Here is a 13,524-nt window from a genome sequence, read left to right on the forward strand (position 1 = left end):
GGCTATCACTTGTTGCTCCACTAAATATTGAATATGGTCATAAATTTTGATAATAATAGGAATCTTTTGCCTGTTGTTGGCGTGTTATAGGAATATGGTTTAAAGCTAGTTATTGTTTGCGTGTTCATGATTGACAAAACCAGAATCTTATTCCTAGGGACCAGATACCTTTTCAAACGAAAATCCCTTTGGAAATTGAATTTCCTAATTTTCCCTTAGTCCTTCCTAAGGTGCCTTTTTTTTGGACTGAACGGGGTTGAATTCAATTGAAATGAAATAAAATAATACTAATAATGAAAATAAAAAAAATTATTGTTATTGTAATTAACAAATTAATACTAATAATAATAACAATATTAATAGTAATATTGAAAACAAATATAATAATTAAAATATTAGACAAGACTTAACTGGACTAAAATGAAGTAAACTGAATTGAAACTGAATGTAAATCCAAAATAACAAAGCCAAATTTTTTCCTTCCTCTAAGCTCATTAGTAACCGTTGCCTGGCCAAATTTAGAATTGTGATCCAATAACATTTCAGAGCCCGAAAAAACATTATGTCCTCTACAATAGGGATGATATGGGTTGGGTCTGGGACGGGTCCTACAAGACCCATACAAACATAATTTTGACCGTTTTATGGCTCCACCGGACCCGATCATATTTTTCTCCGAAAACCATCATGGGATGCGACACGACTTATAATGCATGGGTGTTTCGCACCATCTGAATTTCCCTAGAATGACATCAAACCACCCATTTATGATTTTGTAGTGCAGCCACATAATGTCCCTGAAACGGTCGTAAAAGTTGTTCTTATGCCCTTTCAAAGTCATGGAAGTCCTTAATATACCATCCAATGTCCTCTCGATGCATCCCATGGCATTCAGTGCACGGGCCTCGGGGACGTCTATAAGCGTGACTTATAGCCTTCAATTTTGATCGTTTTAGGGCTCCTCCGGGCACGGTCATATTTTTCGCCGAAAACCTTCCTATGGGGTGCGGCACAACTTATAATGCATCCAAGGTACATCGCAGCATCGGGATTTCCCCAAAATGCTACCAAACGACCCATTTATCATTTTGTCGTGCAGCTAAGAAATGTCCCCGAAACGGTCGTAAAAGATATTCTTATGTCAGTTCAAAACTGTGGGAGTTCTTAATATACCATCCTATGTCCCCTCGAGGTATCCCACGACATTCCGTGCACGGGTCCCGTTGACGTCTAAAAGCGTGACTTATAGCCTTTAATTTTGACCGTTTTAGAGATCCTACGGGCCCGGTCATATTTTTCGCCGAAAACCTTTCTATGTGGTGCAACACGACTTATAATGCATCTCGGGTGCTTCACACCATATGAATTTCCCCCAGAGTGCTATCAAACCACCTATTTATGATTTTGTGGTGCAGCCACGGAATGACCCCGAAACGATCATAAAAGTTGTTCTTATACCCATTCAAAGTCATGGAAGTCCTTAGTATACCATCCAATTTCCCCTCGAGGCATCCGACTACATTCGTATATTTTCTACAAAAATTGCAAAATTACTACAAGTATTTATATAGAAACGAGAATCAAGTCATCAACTAGATGTGACCATATGGGTCATTTAGCTATTTAATCTGTCGTTTTGTTTGCTTCTCTGTAGATATGTCTTATATTCCAACAGCTGAAGGATTGGAGCAATGCTTTGATATCGTTGATGATGTGTGTTATTGCTATTTGCCATTGGGAACCAAATACCTTCAACAACATTAACAACGAGCAAATAATCGCCTTCTATTTGTAAAATAGTATATATTAGGATGTTTTTTAGATTTGTTCCATCATATATTTTCAACATATAAACTTTTTATAATTTTTGTTGATAGATTATTAGAGATATTAATGACAATATAATACACCAACGAGTATGATTGCATTATTTTACATAGAGGAGATATTTTTTCCTAAAAAAATTATTTTATACTATCCAATGTAATACTCCCTCCATCTCATATTATAGTGTTTGTTTCTCTCTCTTCAGGTCAAACTTTAAGAGTTATGACATACATGAGGGTGTATATTGTGCTTAGATTTGCATAGTCCATAATTATCAAACCATGATATATACTATGCGACTATGAGTTAACAGCATAAACAGTTTGTTTTACAAGCCAGAATTCAGAATCATACAGGCAAACATTGAATATTTTGTATTTTCCTTTGCTTAACATTAAGCATAAACACAAATGAAAAAGGAAGCCCATCAGCTTCAACTGTCTTCCAATCTTCTCATTCTCTTGAATCTGTATTGACGCCTGAAAATGTGGGTGAACGCACGCAAGCATCGACTGACACTACTTGTATAGCTCGTCCAACCAACTATACATGCTGTCTTGTGAACCAAACTGTAAATCCTGCAATAAGCAAAGGATGGATGATAGTATTAAGAGTTATGACTTATAAAATGTGTCCAGTGGAAAATCAGGCATAAGTATAATAAGATTACGAAGACTTTCTTTTTTCGAGGAAATACACAGATAATTAGGGTACACTTCTCTGAAATTTGTATCCTATCTGATCTGTAGAAATAACAAAGAAACTACCCAAGCACAGATCAATATCTTGATGAATGGAAGACATTGTAACTTACCGCAAGCTGAAAATTAGGAGGGGAATCGAGTTGTATGTTATCAAGGTCACTAATGCCATACGATCCATTATAGACTCCATCACTCAAGTCATTCAGGCTAATGCTATCGTCAAGAGGAGCACAAGAACTAAAAATTTCTCTGCAGAGCAACGAGTCATCGTTGTCATTCAGGTCAGGGTCCTGATCCTGAGCCTGAGACTCTCCTGCCAGGCATGTAAGAGGCTTTACATCTTCCCTATATTGTGTAGATAGTGGAAAACAAGAATCTGTGTTTGCATATTTTGTATCCTGATACAGAAAAACACCACATTATCAATTTGAAACCCTCAAAAAACTCAAACAGGAGTCCACAATTGATGATAATATCAAGCAAACATCCCATTGAAAATTAGAAGAAAATTGGAGTTGATTATGAGTTATGACTTTGGATATACAAAACTGATTATGTAAAACTAAAGATAGCCATATCATCCATGCATAACCATTCATAGCATCATCAGAAATTCAAGATACTAACCTCAGTATCAGTAACCATGCTATCATCCATGGCATCATCATTCATGATAGAAGTTCCTCGAGGAGGATGGGGTGTAAAAGTTTTGGGAGTCTTCGGACAGTATGGAACTGTGACAGCATTAGGTTCTTCAATTGCAACTATACTATTATCATTTGTGTGATCCGTTGGCTTTTCTTTCTGATAAAATATCTTTGAAACCACATATTCACCTTCCCTCTCATCATCTTCTAAGCCTAAGTGGTATTGATGCATCACCCAGTTCGATTTCACAGGCTTGGACCCCTTTTCTGAAGTTCTATAGAGAACCATGATTTTTTTGCAGCCCTTCTGAATTCCATTTTCAATTACAGGTTTTGTCTTGCCAGTCTTGTGCCACCGGACATTCTCCTGGTTTTGGTCATTTTGGATCTTACGCCTCTTACGCTGACCAGAAGCATACGCATTTGAAGTTTTGTGGAAAAAATGAACACTACATCCGTCTTTTCTTGCTCCTGTACCAGAAAAATAATATGAATAAATCTCTGTTTATTTCTCCTTCAAAATATATTTGATCTAGCATGCTTATGTTGCGGTCTCTATACCCTTTCAAAGTTCTTTTATACAGAATCTTCGATAACCTTTGTTACAATACACACATCATTTTGTTGCAAACCCAATAGGTTACATCCTGGAACTAATTCAATCTATTCTATTTGAATGAGGGCTTTCTCACCTGGAAGATCCTTAGGATGGGTGTAGCAAATCCCTTTATCTGTCTCAAGTGTTGGAATAAATTCATCGATGAACGTATGAGGTTTAACATCACCTACACCACACTTTGCTGCAAGATGTTCAAGTAGTTGTGCATCAGAAGGATCAAATTTGACACCAGCTGGGAGACCAGGCCATTCATGAGCAACCTTAGAAGAAAAAAATATAGAAAGGCTTTAGTTAAGTTATACTTGTACACATTAGTATATGAACACGAAACATTCACATCCCAAACCAACCTCAAATGATAGTGAACATGATTTAAGCCAAAGAAATGAATGATATTAAAAGTAACTTTCTGATGATATAGATACTTGAGTTGCATTATGCATGATGCATGTACCCTTAAAAACTACTTCCTCCGTTCCATAATAAGTGAAACATAGGAATTGGGCACAAGATTTAATAAACATCACTTTAAAAAGCCAAAAAGTCATTAAATACCCTTTTCACTATCAAAAGGAGGAGAGAGAAAAGCAAACCTGACAAGTTTGTGATGGGCACTCTTGTTATTTTGTCACTTTCTTTTTTTCATTTAAGGTATGTTTCACTTATTTTGAAACGTTCTAAAATAGTAAGTGTTTCACTTATTATAGAACGGAGGAAGTACTTTATTTGTTTGAATTTGTTCTTCTTGTAAGGAATGTAGGAGAAATAAAGAGTATATAATAATGAGAAAACCAGTGGAGCCTATTTAGTGAGACATCCAAGGGTAAATAATGATAAAATAATCAGGGTGGATTGAGTTATTCGAGTAAGTGGGACCCATCAGATTTTGAGCGTAAAATAAGGATAAATATAAGCCATACTCGAACTATCAAAGCATAAGGAGCATTAACAAGTGAAATTTTGGACAATAGGAAAATGTGAATGCTTGGTTGGTTAAAGTAAAAACTACAAGGATAGAAAATTCCTCCTTAGTGAAAAAAATTTGGAGTCGCTTGGTTGACATAAAAATTCGATGGTCTCTCCTAGGTGCGCACAACGTTCTAAGGGAAATCCGATTTCCTGCCAATCACGAAACATCTTTTCTCACTTCCTACTAAATAAAACTTCCTTTAGAATCTATTCAAAGTATGCTAAAAGAAAATAAGAGTCAATATCTAAATCTTACATCGCTATTGTCAATCCAAAAATGGCATACTGGACATTCACGCTTTGCTCCACAATCTTTAATTGGCACAGCTGATGATAAAGTTGCATGTCTCACTTTCTTGGCAATTCCTCTACAGTCAATAAGCCAACTTCTGCAACAACATTCTCATACATTAGAGAAATAATTCCCCAAACAAACAAAAACATCATGCATCAATGTCATAACATCAAAAATACAATGAATGACAACAACATTGCACAATAAACATGTTAATAAACAAAAAACAACCCAAAACTTGCACCCAGAAAAACCCTGAAGTAAAATCTCAACTCTATAATGTAGCTTTCAGTAAAAATGAAGATTGAAAAACATGAAAGTTTATAATAACAATTGAAACATTTAATCTGACAAAAAAGGGTTATAATCAAATATATCAAACCATCATTATCACTAATCCATCAATTAAGTTCAATTAAAGGTAGTCATATTGAAGCCATTTTTATTTCTAAGTAATTGTGTAAGATACATTGCATTTCTGCAATGAATACAGTAACATGTTTAAGTCATAAATTGATTCATCAACTCAATTGTGTCTTTCAAATTCCAATATCAATCCAAGATACATTGCAAAATTCCTTCTTCCACATAATCATTCCAAAAAAAAAACCAGTAAAACCCAAAAAAAATCAATCTTTTCACATAAAAAAACATTATTCAAGACATTCAACATAAACAAATTTGTTGTAGAACTCAAAAGACCCAGAAAAATCTTACCCCAGAATAAGCATTACAAGGACCAACATCAACCATAAAAAGCCCTAAATACGCTAAAAAAAAACATAGAACTTAAGCGAAAATTGAAGAAGAAAGTAAACAATTTCAGCACTAAATTAAAACCCCATAATTTCTAATATGTTCTTCCAATGTTTACCACAAAAAACCCCATTAAAATTTGTAAACAAAAAACTACTGAAACAGCTTCAAACGAACATATAAGTGATATAACGATAAAAAGACATCATTTTTTCATCTGGGTTGAAGTTAATTTCGCTTACTTCGCCATTTCATAAGATACCCAGAAAAACACATTACACAGAGAAATAGAAGAAAGAAGCTTGTGTTTGAATGCAAACTGTAATATATAGAGAAAGAGAGAACTTGTTGCAAGGGGACCAAGGAGAGGTGACCAATGCACTTTCCTCTTAAATACTTAATTTTCTCTCTCCTGTTAATTTCTCTCTCTTGTTTACTTCTCTCTCTAATAACTGGGCTAAGTAAACACTAAACACTGAGAAGAGCGGGAAACTTGACGTTGAAGAGGCTTGGAAATGTCATACCACAATACTCACCCGAACCATATTATCGAACAAATTTTCTTTTGGTTTGAGAGGCTTGGAAATGTCATACCACAATAACTCACCCGAACCATAATATCGAACAAATTTTCTTTTGGTAAAGAAAACTAACCTATACATCAAAATAACAATAAGATCTTACAAGAGATTTATACATCTATTATATACTACTGCCTTCGTTTCCTAAAAATCTTCTTTCTTTTCGTTTAAGTGCATTTCTAAAAGATTTTTCCTCTTTTACTTTATTCCTTATTTGAAAAAAAAAATTCTCTTTTTACCCTCTCATGTCCCTATCAGATGTGGTCCACCATTACATTATTAATTCAATTTTACCCTCTTTCTCTCTCCTATTTTAACCTCTTTTTTTTATTTATTTATCTTAACCCCTTTCTCTCTCATACTTTATTCACCCCACACCCCTACACAAATTAATTCTCATTGGTATCTGTAGTAACAGTAACAAGGAAGATTTTTAGAAAACGGAAATAGTACCCACTAAAATAGACAATTATAAAATAATAACTCTGTTAACTTGTACTTTACTAATTATTAATGTCTATTTCTGGTGAGTAGATTATCTACATGGTAGACAAAAAAAATCCCTTTTTTGCAATGCTAGGATTCATTAATTTTGACTATATTATATCACTAATATATCGGAATAAGCATTTATTAGGTGAAATCTTGCGAAATTTGTCTCGATGTACATACTTAAAATATCAATGTTTTGTAAATTTGATTAATACGCAGATTAATATGTTGATGGTTAGTGACGTGTCATTACGATCGTGCAAAATCAACAAATAAACTAACAAAAAAGAGAGAGAAAGTACAATAATTGATTATTAAACGCTTTTGAGGCTATTTTGTTCTTTTCAGATTACATCCTACTAAATTAATCTGAATGTTATACAATATATCAAAATTTTGATGGTAGGTGATTATTTTTCTTTGTTGTTGTCAAATAAAGATACTTACTTTCAAACAATTATTAGCTCTTGTCTCATATAATTAGCCTATTAACAACAATATCAACTTGTTGTTTGATGAGCTTAATTAACTTGTTCTTTATTATCATTATATTAAGGGATACTTATGTTATTTCTCTCATCCAATTACCTTATCTCTGTGAGAGAGAGAATTTTGTTAATTGTCATATGATCTAATTAATTATACACTATTTGGATAAGATCGATTCATACAAACAAAATATAATAAGTTTTCTATCTAAGATTCAACCAATTTCCAATATTCTATACTTTTTGTTGTTGTTGGAAGTTAAAAAAATAGCTCATAACCAAATGTGAAAAGCATGAGTATTGCTTACGTAGTTTTATTATCCAAAAATAAACATGTTTTTACTTATATGTACTTCACTAAATTTATTAAATGTCTTTCATAAACGACATTATAGTTTTACCATTAGAGAAATGATAAATTATATAGGTAACCTCAGAATTACATATGAGAGCTAAAAATATAAATATTAAATAATAAATAAGCATTAACTACATTAATTGACGCGTGATTATGTCATAAATTCCTAAATTAATACTGTTTTAGAAAATGCATTTAACCCTAACGTCTAAAAATTGAATACTTATAATTTCGATCTACCTGGCATATAGTAAAATTGGACATTGGCAACCTAAATAATAATTTTTTTTTTTTTTACTTAATTAGGGTCTATTCTCCCCAACTTATTTTCAGTTTAGTTCAGCTCAGTTCAACTTTGACTTTTACTCATATATCACTATTCATTTCAGTTCAGTTCAGTTCAGTTCAGTCAAGTTCAACTCAATTCAATTTAACTCAGTTCAGTTCAACTATTTTATGCCGAATAAAACAGACCCTTAAATGATGAAATTTTGAATAGAATGACTTAGGCTTGAGTTTACCAAACCTGAATCCGAACCTGAGGCTAAGTTTGTTGAAATGGGCCTTGGGAGTATATTTGTTGTTCTCAATCTCTTGGGAATTCGTGTATGTAGGGACAACTATGACAGAGGAGAGAGAACTACCTTGAGGCCCAAGCTAAAAATGGTAAACGTTGGAGTCAACTAATTGTCTATTTTACCCTGCTTTTTTAGGTAAATTACCGTTAAGTAGACGCTACGCGCCTTTTACCCCAACTATAAACTGTTACCACGCGTTAATACAAATTACACTACATAAAAGATGATTGTGTGTGTGGCCAAAGCTTGGACTTTCCGTTGAATTGTGAGATTAGCATGTATCCTGATTTTGTTATTTTTACACTAGATTTGCATATAGATTCTTGATTGGTGGTTTGCAAATTTGTTTTTAAGTATAGTTTCATCTTTATATAAGCTACACTAGATTACTTACTCCTTTTGTCTATAGTTCATATTTTCTCCACTTTTTTATACTTAGCATTTTATTAAAACTATATAGAAAACTTAAGATTGGCTTAACTGCATAGTGATTGGGAGGTCCTGTAAAAAGCGTTCAATTCTCACTCATTGTAAGAAAGATTCTTAATTTCTCTCCCTTATTGTAAGGAAATTATCCTTAAAAAAATATAGAAAAATCAAGAGCACATGTCATGAAAAGAGAGATAAAAAATTAAAATTAACGTGATTAAGCGAATAACCTACATGATATCGCAAGCATATTTTTGCATTTTGATAAAAAATGCTTCAAAGTATTGCAATGGATAGAGAAACTATTTTTTTTTATATATATAATTATGGATAGACAAACTAGTTACATGTTAAATATAGTGATAGTGATGATGATGATGATAATGATGATGATGATGATGATGATGATGATGATGATGATGATGATGATAAAGTAATCGTAATTGTAACTATTAATAATAAATCATATTATTTTATTATCAGATAAATAAATTAGGAACTGAACAAAACTGATTGGAACTGAGGCCATGTTGGTTGGATGTAAAACATTTTCAATGTAGAGCATTTTACATGGGAAATCCAATTGTGAAGCTAATTTTCTTTTGTTTGGTTCTATCTAAAAAAAGTTATGGAGATGAGAAAAATAGAAGGGGAAGGAAGAGGATGGATAAGAGGAGTGTAAAAGGTTGCTAAGATAGCTACTTTGATAGAATACTTGTTTTACACCCCTTTGCATACCAAACAATGGAAAATGAGAAGATAAAGAAAACTAATTTTCATGGAAAATATTTTACACCCTAACAAACGGAGCATTAATCCAACTGATTGTAATTGAATTGAAAATAAGATGGAGAGAACAGGCTAGGAATAGTAATCCTATTTATATGATAATATTTAGAGTCCTAACAGATCCTCGATGTACAATAAGCTATTACTAGTCTCATATGCACGTTTATGTTAATGTATAAGTTCTTACTTTTTAATTGTTTGAAATTGCTTTAGTTAGATTAGTTTAATTTTCAATCAAAAATATCTCTTTTTAAGCATATTATTTTGGGAAATATTTTATGTGTACATTATATCTTATTATAAATTAGACAATCTTAAGTTTCCTTATTAGTTATTACACATAACACATGAATATAGATAAAGAAGGAATTGAATATTTTATAATTAGTATTTTTTTAATAAGTAAAAGATAGAAAAGTAATCTTATAAGAAAACACCGTAGTCCATACTCCATAGCGATCATCCCTTAACTTGTAATAGAGATAAACTCGTCAATGTAAGTTACAGGTAGGAATGGCAACGGGTCGGACTTGGATCGGATCATGCATAATCCGACCCCGACATCCGAGTCTGGCCCGACTTAAAATCCGAACATTCGACTCTGAGATCCGGCATGACTTAAAATCCGGACATCTGGCTTAAAATCCGAACATCCGACTCCGAACCTGATCCGACTTATTTTTCTTCCAATTTTTTATAATAGAATAGTCTTCTATAATACAATAATTTAATCATTACAATTTATTCTAATCATCATATGGAAATCATATATAGTACAAATAATCTAATTATTACTATTATTTTTAACAATAATTTTTTCTATGGGAAAATCCTATATAATACAATTGGCTGAAAGTCGAAGTTAGATTATACATAAATAATACATTACATAAATAAGAAAAAAGGATTGATTGACTCAAAGTCGGAGTCGGATTATTTTATGAGATCCGACTCCGACCCTCCTCCGACTCGGAGTCGGATTTTTTAAACGGAGTCGGAATCGGATTACTTTTTTGTTGGAGTCAACTCGGATTTTTTTCCTTCGGATCGGAGCGGACTAGGATTGGATTCGGATTGGATTACCATCCCTAATTACAGCCATTACAGGTGTTGTGCATAAAAAAAAATACTCCCTCCGACTTTTATTAGTTCACCCCTTTTGACTTTTGACACTATTCACATACATGACTTTGACTATCTCTTCTAATTTGTATTTAAGGAAAAATATAGTCATGTGAGATCTTGTTGGATTCGTCTCAATATGTATTATCCAAATATCAACTTTTTGTAATTTTTGCTTATCAAAAATTAGAGATATTAAGATTCAAATTAGTATCTCGGCAAATGTGCCTCAAAAAAAGGGGTAAACTAATAAGAGCCGGAGGGAGTATATCCTAAACTACATAGGTATAGCCGTATAGCGTATATCGGTATATGCGAGTAACTCCAAAAGACGGTCACAGTAACACTCATACGCAAATTGAATTCCTTTAGAACCTCTCAGAAGTCATACGCAAAGCTCGAATTGCAGAAGCTCGTTCCAGGTTCTTGTTTTGTTCCTTAGATAAATCTACTTGTTTTGTTGCGAATTTTGTTGTGAAATTGCGATTTTTGAGATCTAGTTCATGTGATTATTCATGCGATTTGTTTTATGCCGTTTGTTTCATGAATTCAACTTATTTTTTCTTTCTCATATATGTTAATCTCATGTTTTTAGTGATAATTTACATGTTATAAACTTATGATTCGAATGAATTTCTGGTATAACTTTGTTAATTCATCTTTGTTTCATGGAAGTAAATGATAAGAAAATTTACAGCCTCTTTCATTGCTGCATATTGCACTTAGTGGTATACCCCCTTCTTTTTACTTTCAACTGAAGATGGTTGGCCAGTAAATTTCATGCAGAAAATTGATATTGATAGCACAATTGTTACCTTAAATGGAGAACAATCAAGTGGTGGAGGATTGCAGATGCGAGGAAAAGAACGTGTTGTTTTTAAACCCCCTGAGAAGTCTCGCCTTGGTACTTCTTTTTTTGCTACTTGGTTATATTTCATACGTTCTATAATCTGTTTTCGTACAATTTCTTACCTTTTGATTGTATTAATGTATGCTTTATCTGTTTGGAAATAATAGTCTCATATACCAACTGTGAGTCTGGAAAAGGTTGTCATATTTCTTAAAATAGTACTCCATCCGTTTCAAAATATAAGTCGTTTAAGGTTTTTGCACATAGATTAAGAATTTAGTTAATTTTAGTTAGATTTGCATGGGTAATAAGAATTGACATTAAATATTGTATTGATAATACAAAATAACCTATAAGCTTATCTTGATAATATAAAGTTGCATATAATCTTACATTGGTATTGTAGAATGCCTTATATTTTGAAACAAATTCTTTTAGCTAAAATGCCTTATAATTTGAAACAGAGGGAGTAATGGTTTATGGTTGGATATCTCAAAATACTCTCTGATAAGGAATTCGTGATTAAGTGCTCCAAGTATTTCTCTAGATTTAGCTATTTAAGAGGCCATTAATTGGTCTCAAGCTTGTGTTAAATGTCATATCACATGTGTGAGATGGCATCAAGCATTTTAGTGTCATTAAGCTTGTACGTCTTCTCTTGGCTACTATCATATAGAGCTATGACTTATGAGCTATCCTATGTAGGAACAGTTAGCCTCTGAAAATTTTCTGCATTAATTCGAATTATGTTGCCTCTTGAGTTAATAGTGAAAGTTGTGAAACCAGAAAGTGCTAAATATCCTGTAATGAATCAACCTAGGGAGAGGGGTATTCTTGGTATTGTAATAATTAGTTAGTGTTAGTAGTAGCTTGAAGAATAAGCTAGGGAGTTAGGGAGGAAGTATCTCTATAAATAGAGGAGATTAGGGAGAGAAAAGATCATGAAGAAAATATTGGAAAGTTCATTTTAGTTGTTAGCTTTGGGAGTGTGTCAAGTCACTCGAAAACTTGATAAACTATCTTTATTTTCTGTTATCTCCATTGTTATCAATCAAAGAACATCATCTTCTTCCTGTATATTTCTGCTCAAATTATCAGTTCATAACAAATGGTATCAGAGCAAACGATTCAGGGAGATTAGTTGCTGATTTTTTTTCAATTTTCGATTTCTGAAAAAAAAAAAAAAAAAAAAAAAAAAAAAGAAAGAGAGAGGAGAAACTGCAATGGAGGTTGCAGGCAGAAACGCAGCACAGAAAATGCACACATGGATTCGAGAAGAGTTTGCATACATCACACACAAAAGAGATTTGGAGATTTCAGATTCTGAAGAAGAAAGGAGAATCCGACAAGAGCTTCAAATTCATGAGTTTAATGGAGGAAATTCGAAGGATTGGATCCTTCAATTGGAAGATTTCTTTGAATTTTTTCAGTTAAATGAGGAAGCGAAGTTGAAGGTTGCCATCATCGGGCTTGACGATGATGCGCGGCGGTGGTTTGAAGACGAACACCGGCGACTGCCCTTCTATGATTGGCAAGAACTGAAGGGGCAGATGTTGCGACAATTCTGTTCGACATCGACACCTTCGTGGCAAGCACAATCAGATTCGATGCAGTGTAATGACAAGGAAAAGCGCCTGAACTCATCCTTGGGTTATGGTTATGGTCATGGTGGAGAGGCTGAATTTCCAGGTGATTGTAATAGTGAAAGCCATAGTGTGGTAGTGGCAGAGGAACTCCAAGAAGATCCAGGGATTGAAGAGGAGGATGAAAAATGTGAGAATTCAGATCTGAAGAAAATTGGTGAAGACTATCCAACGTTCGCGAGTGAAAGCATGGTGGTGTATCAGATTGTAGGACCAAGGAAAGGCGCCACATGCGGTGACCCAGAAGACGGTTTCAAGGAAGTCGCAGGTGGCTACACCGGGGAAGGTAGACGAGGCTTTATGGGCAGGAAGTCTGGTGACAACGTCTTTATGGATGGGGGAATCAACCCACACCAGGGGGTAAACCTTCAGCACGA

The 13,524-nt window shown here is 33.6% G+C and overlaps 1 protein-coding gene across 1 annotated transcript; it reads right to left on the reverse strand.

The window, feature by feature from the left end:
* Positions 1-2,095: 2,095 nt before the first annotated feature.
* Positions 2,096-6,268, reverse strand: LOC104901118 (SUPPRESSOR OF GAMMA RESPONSE 1). Its single transcript, XM_010688688.4, has 6 exons — positions 6,060-6,268; positions 5,023-5,155; positions 3,871-4,057; positions 3,159-3,649; positions 2,642-2,929; positions 2,096-2,405 (listed from the first exon to the last, which is right to left on the reverse strand). The coding sequence occupies exons 1-6, from the start codon at positions 6,065-6,067 to the stop codon at positions 2,346-2,348; spliced, it is 1,167 nt and encodes a 388-aa protein (XP_010686990.1). The 5' UTR covers positions 6,068-6,268; the 3' UTR covers positions 2,096-2,345.
* Between the last annotated feature and the right edge of the window lie 7,256 nt (positions 6,269-13,524).

This window comes from Beta vulgaris, chromosome 1, assembly GCF_026745355.1.
Source record: "Beta vulgaris subsp. vulgaris cultivar EL10 chromosome 1, EL10.2, whole genome shotgun sequence".
Taxonomy (NCBI): domain Eukaryota; kingdom Viridiplantae; phylum Streptophyta; class Magnoliopsida; order Caryophyllales; family Amaranthaceae; genus Beta; species Beta vulgaris.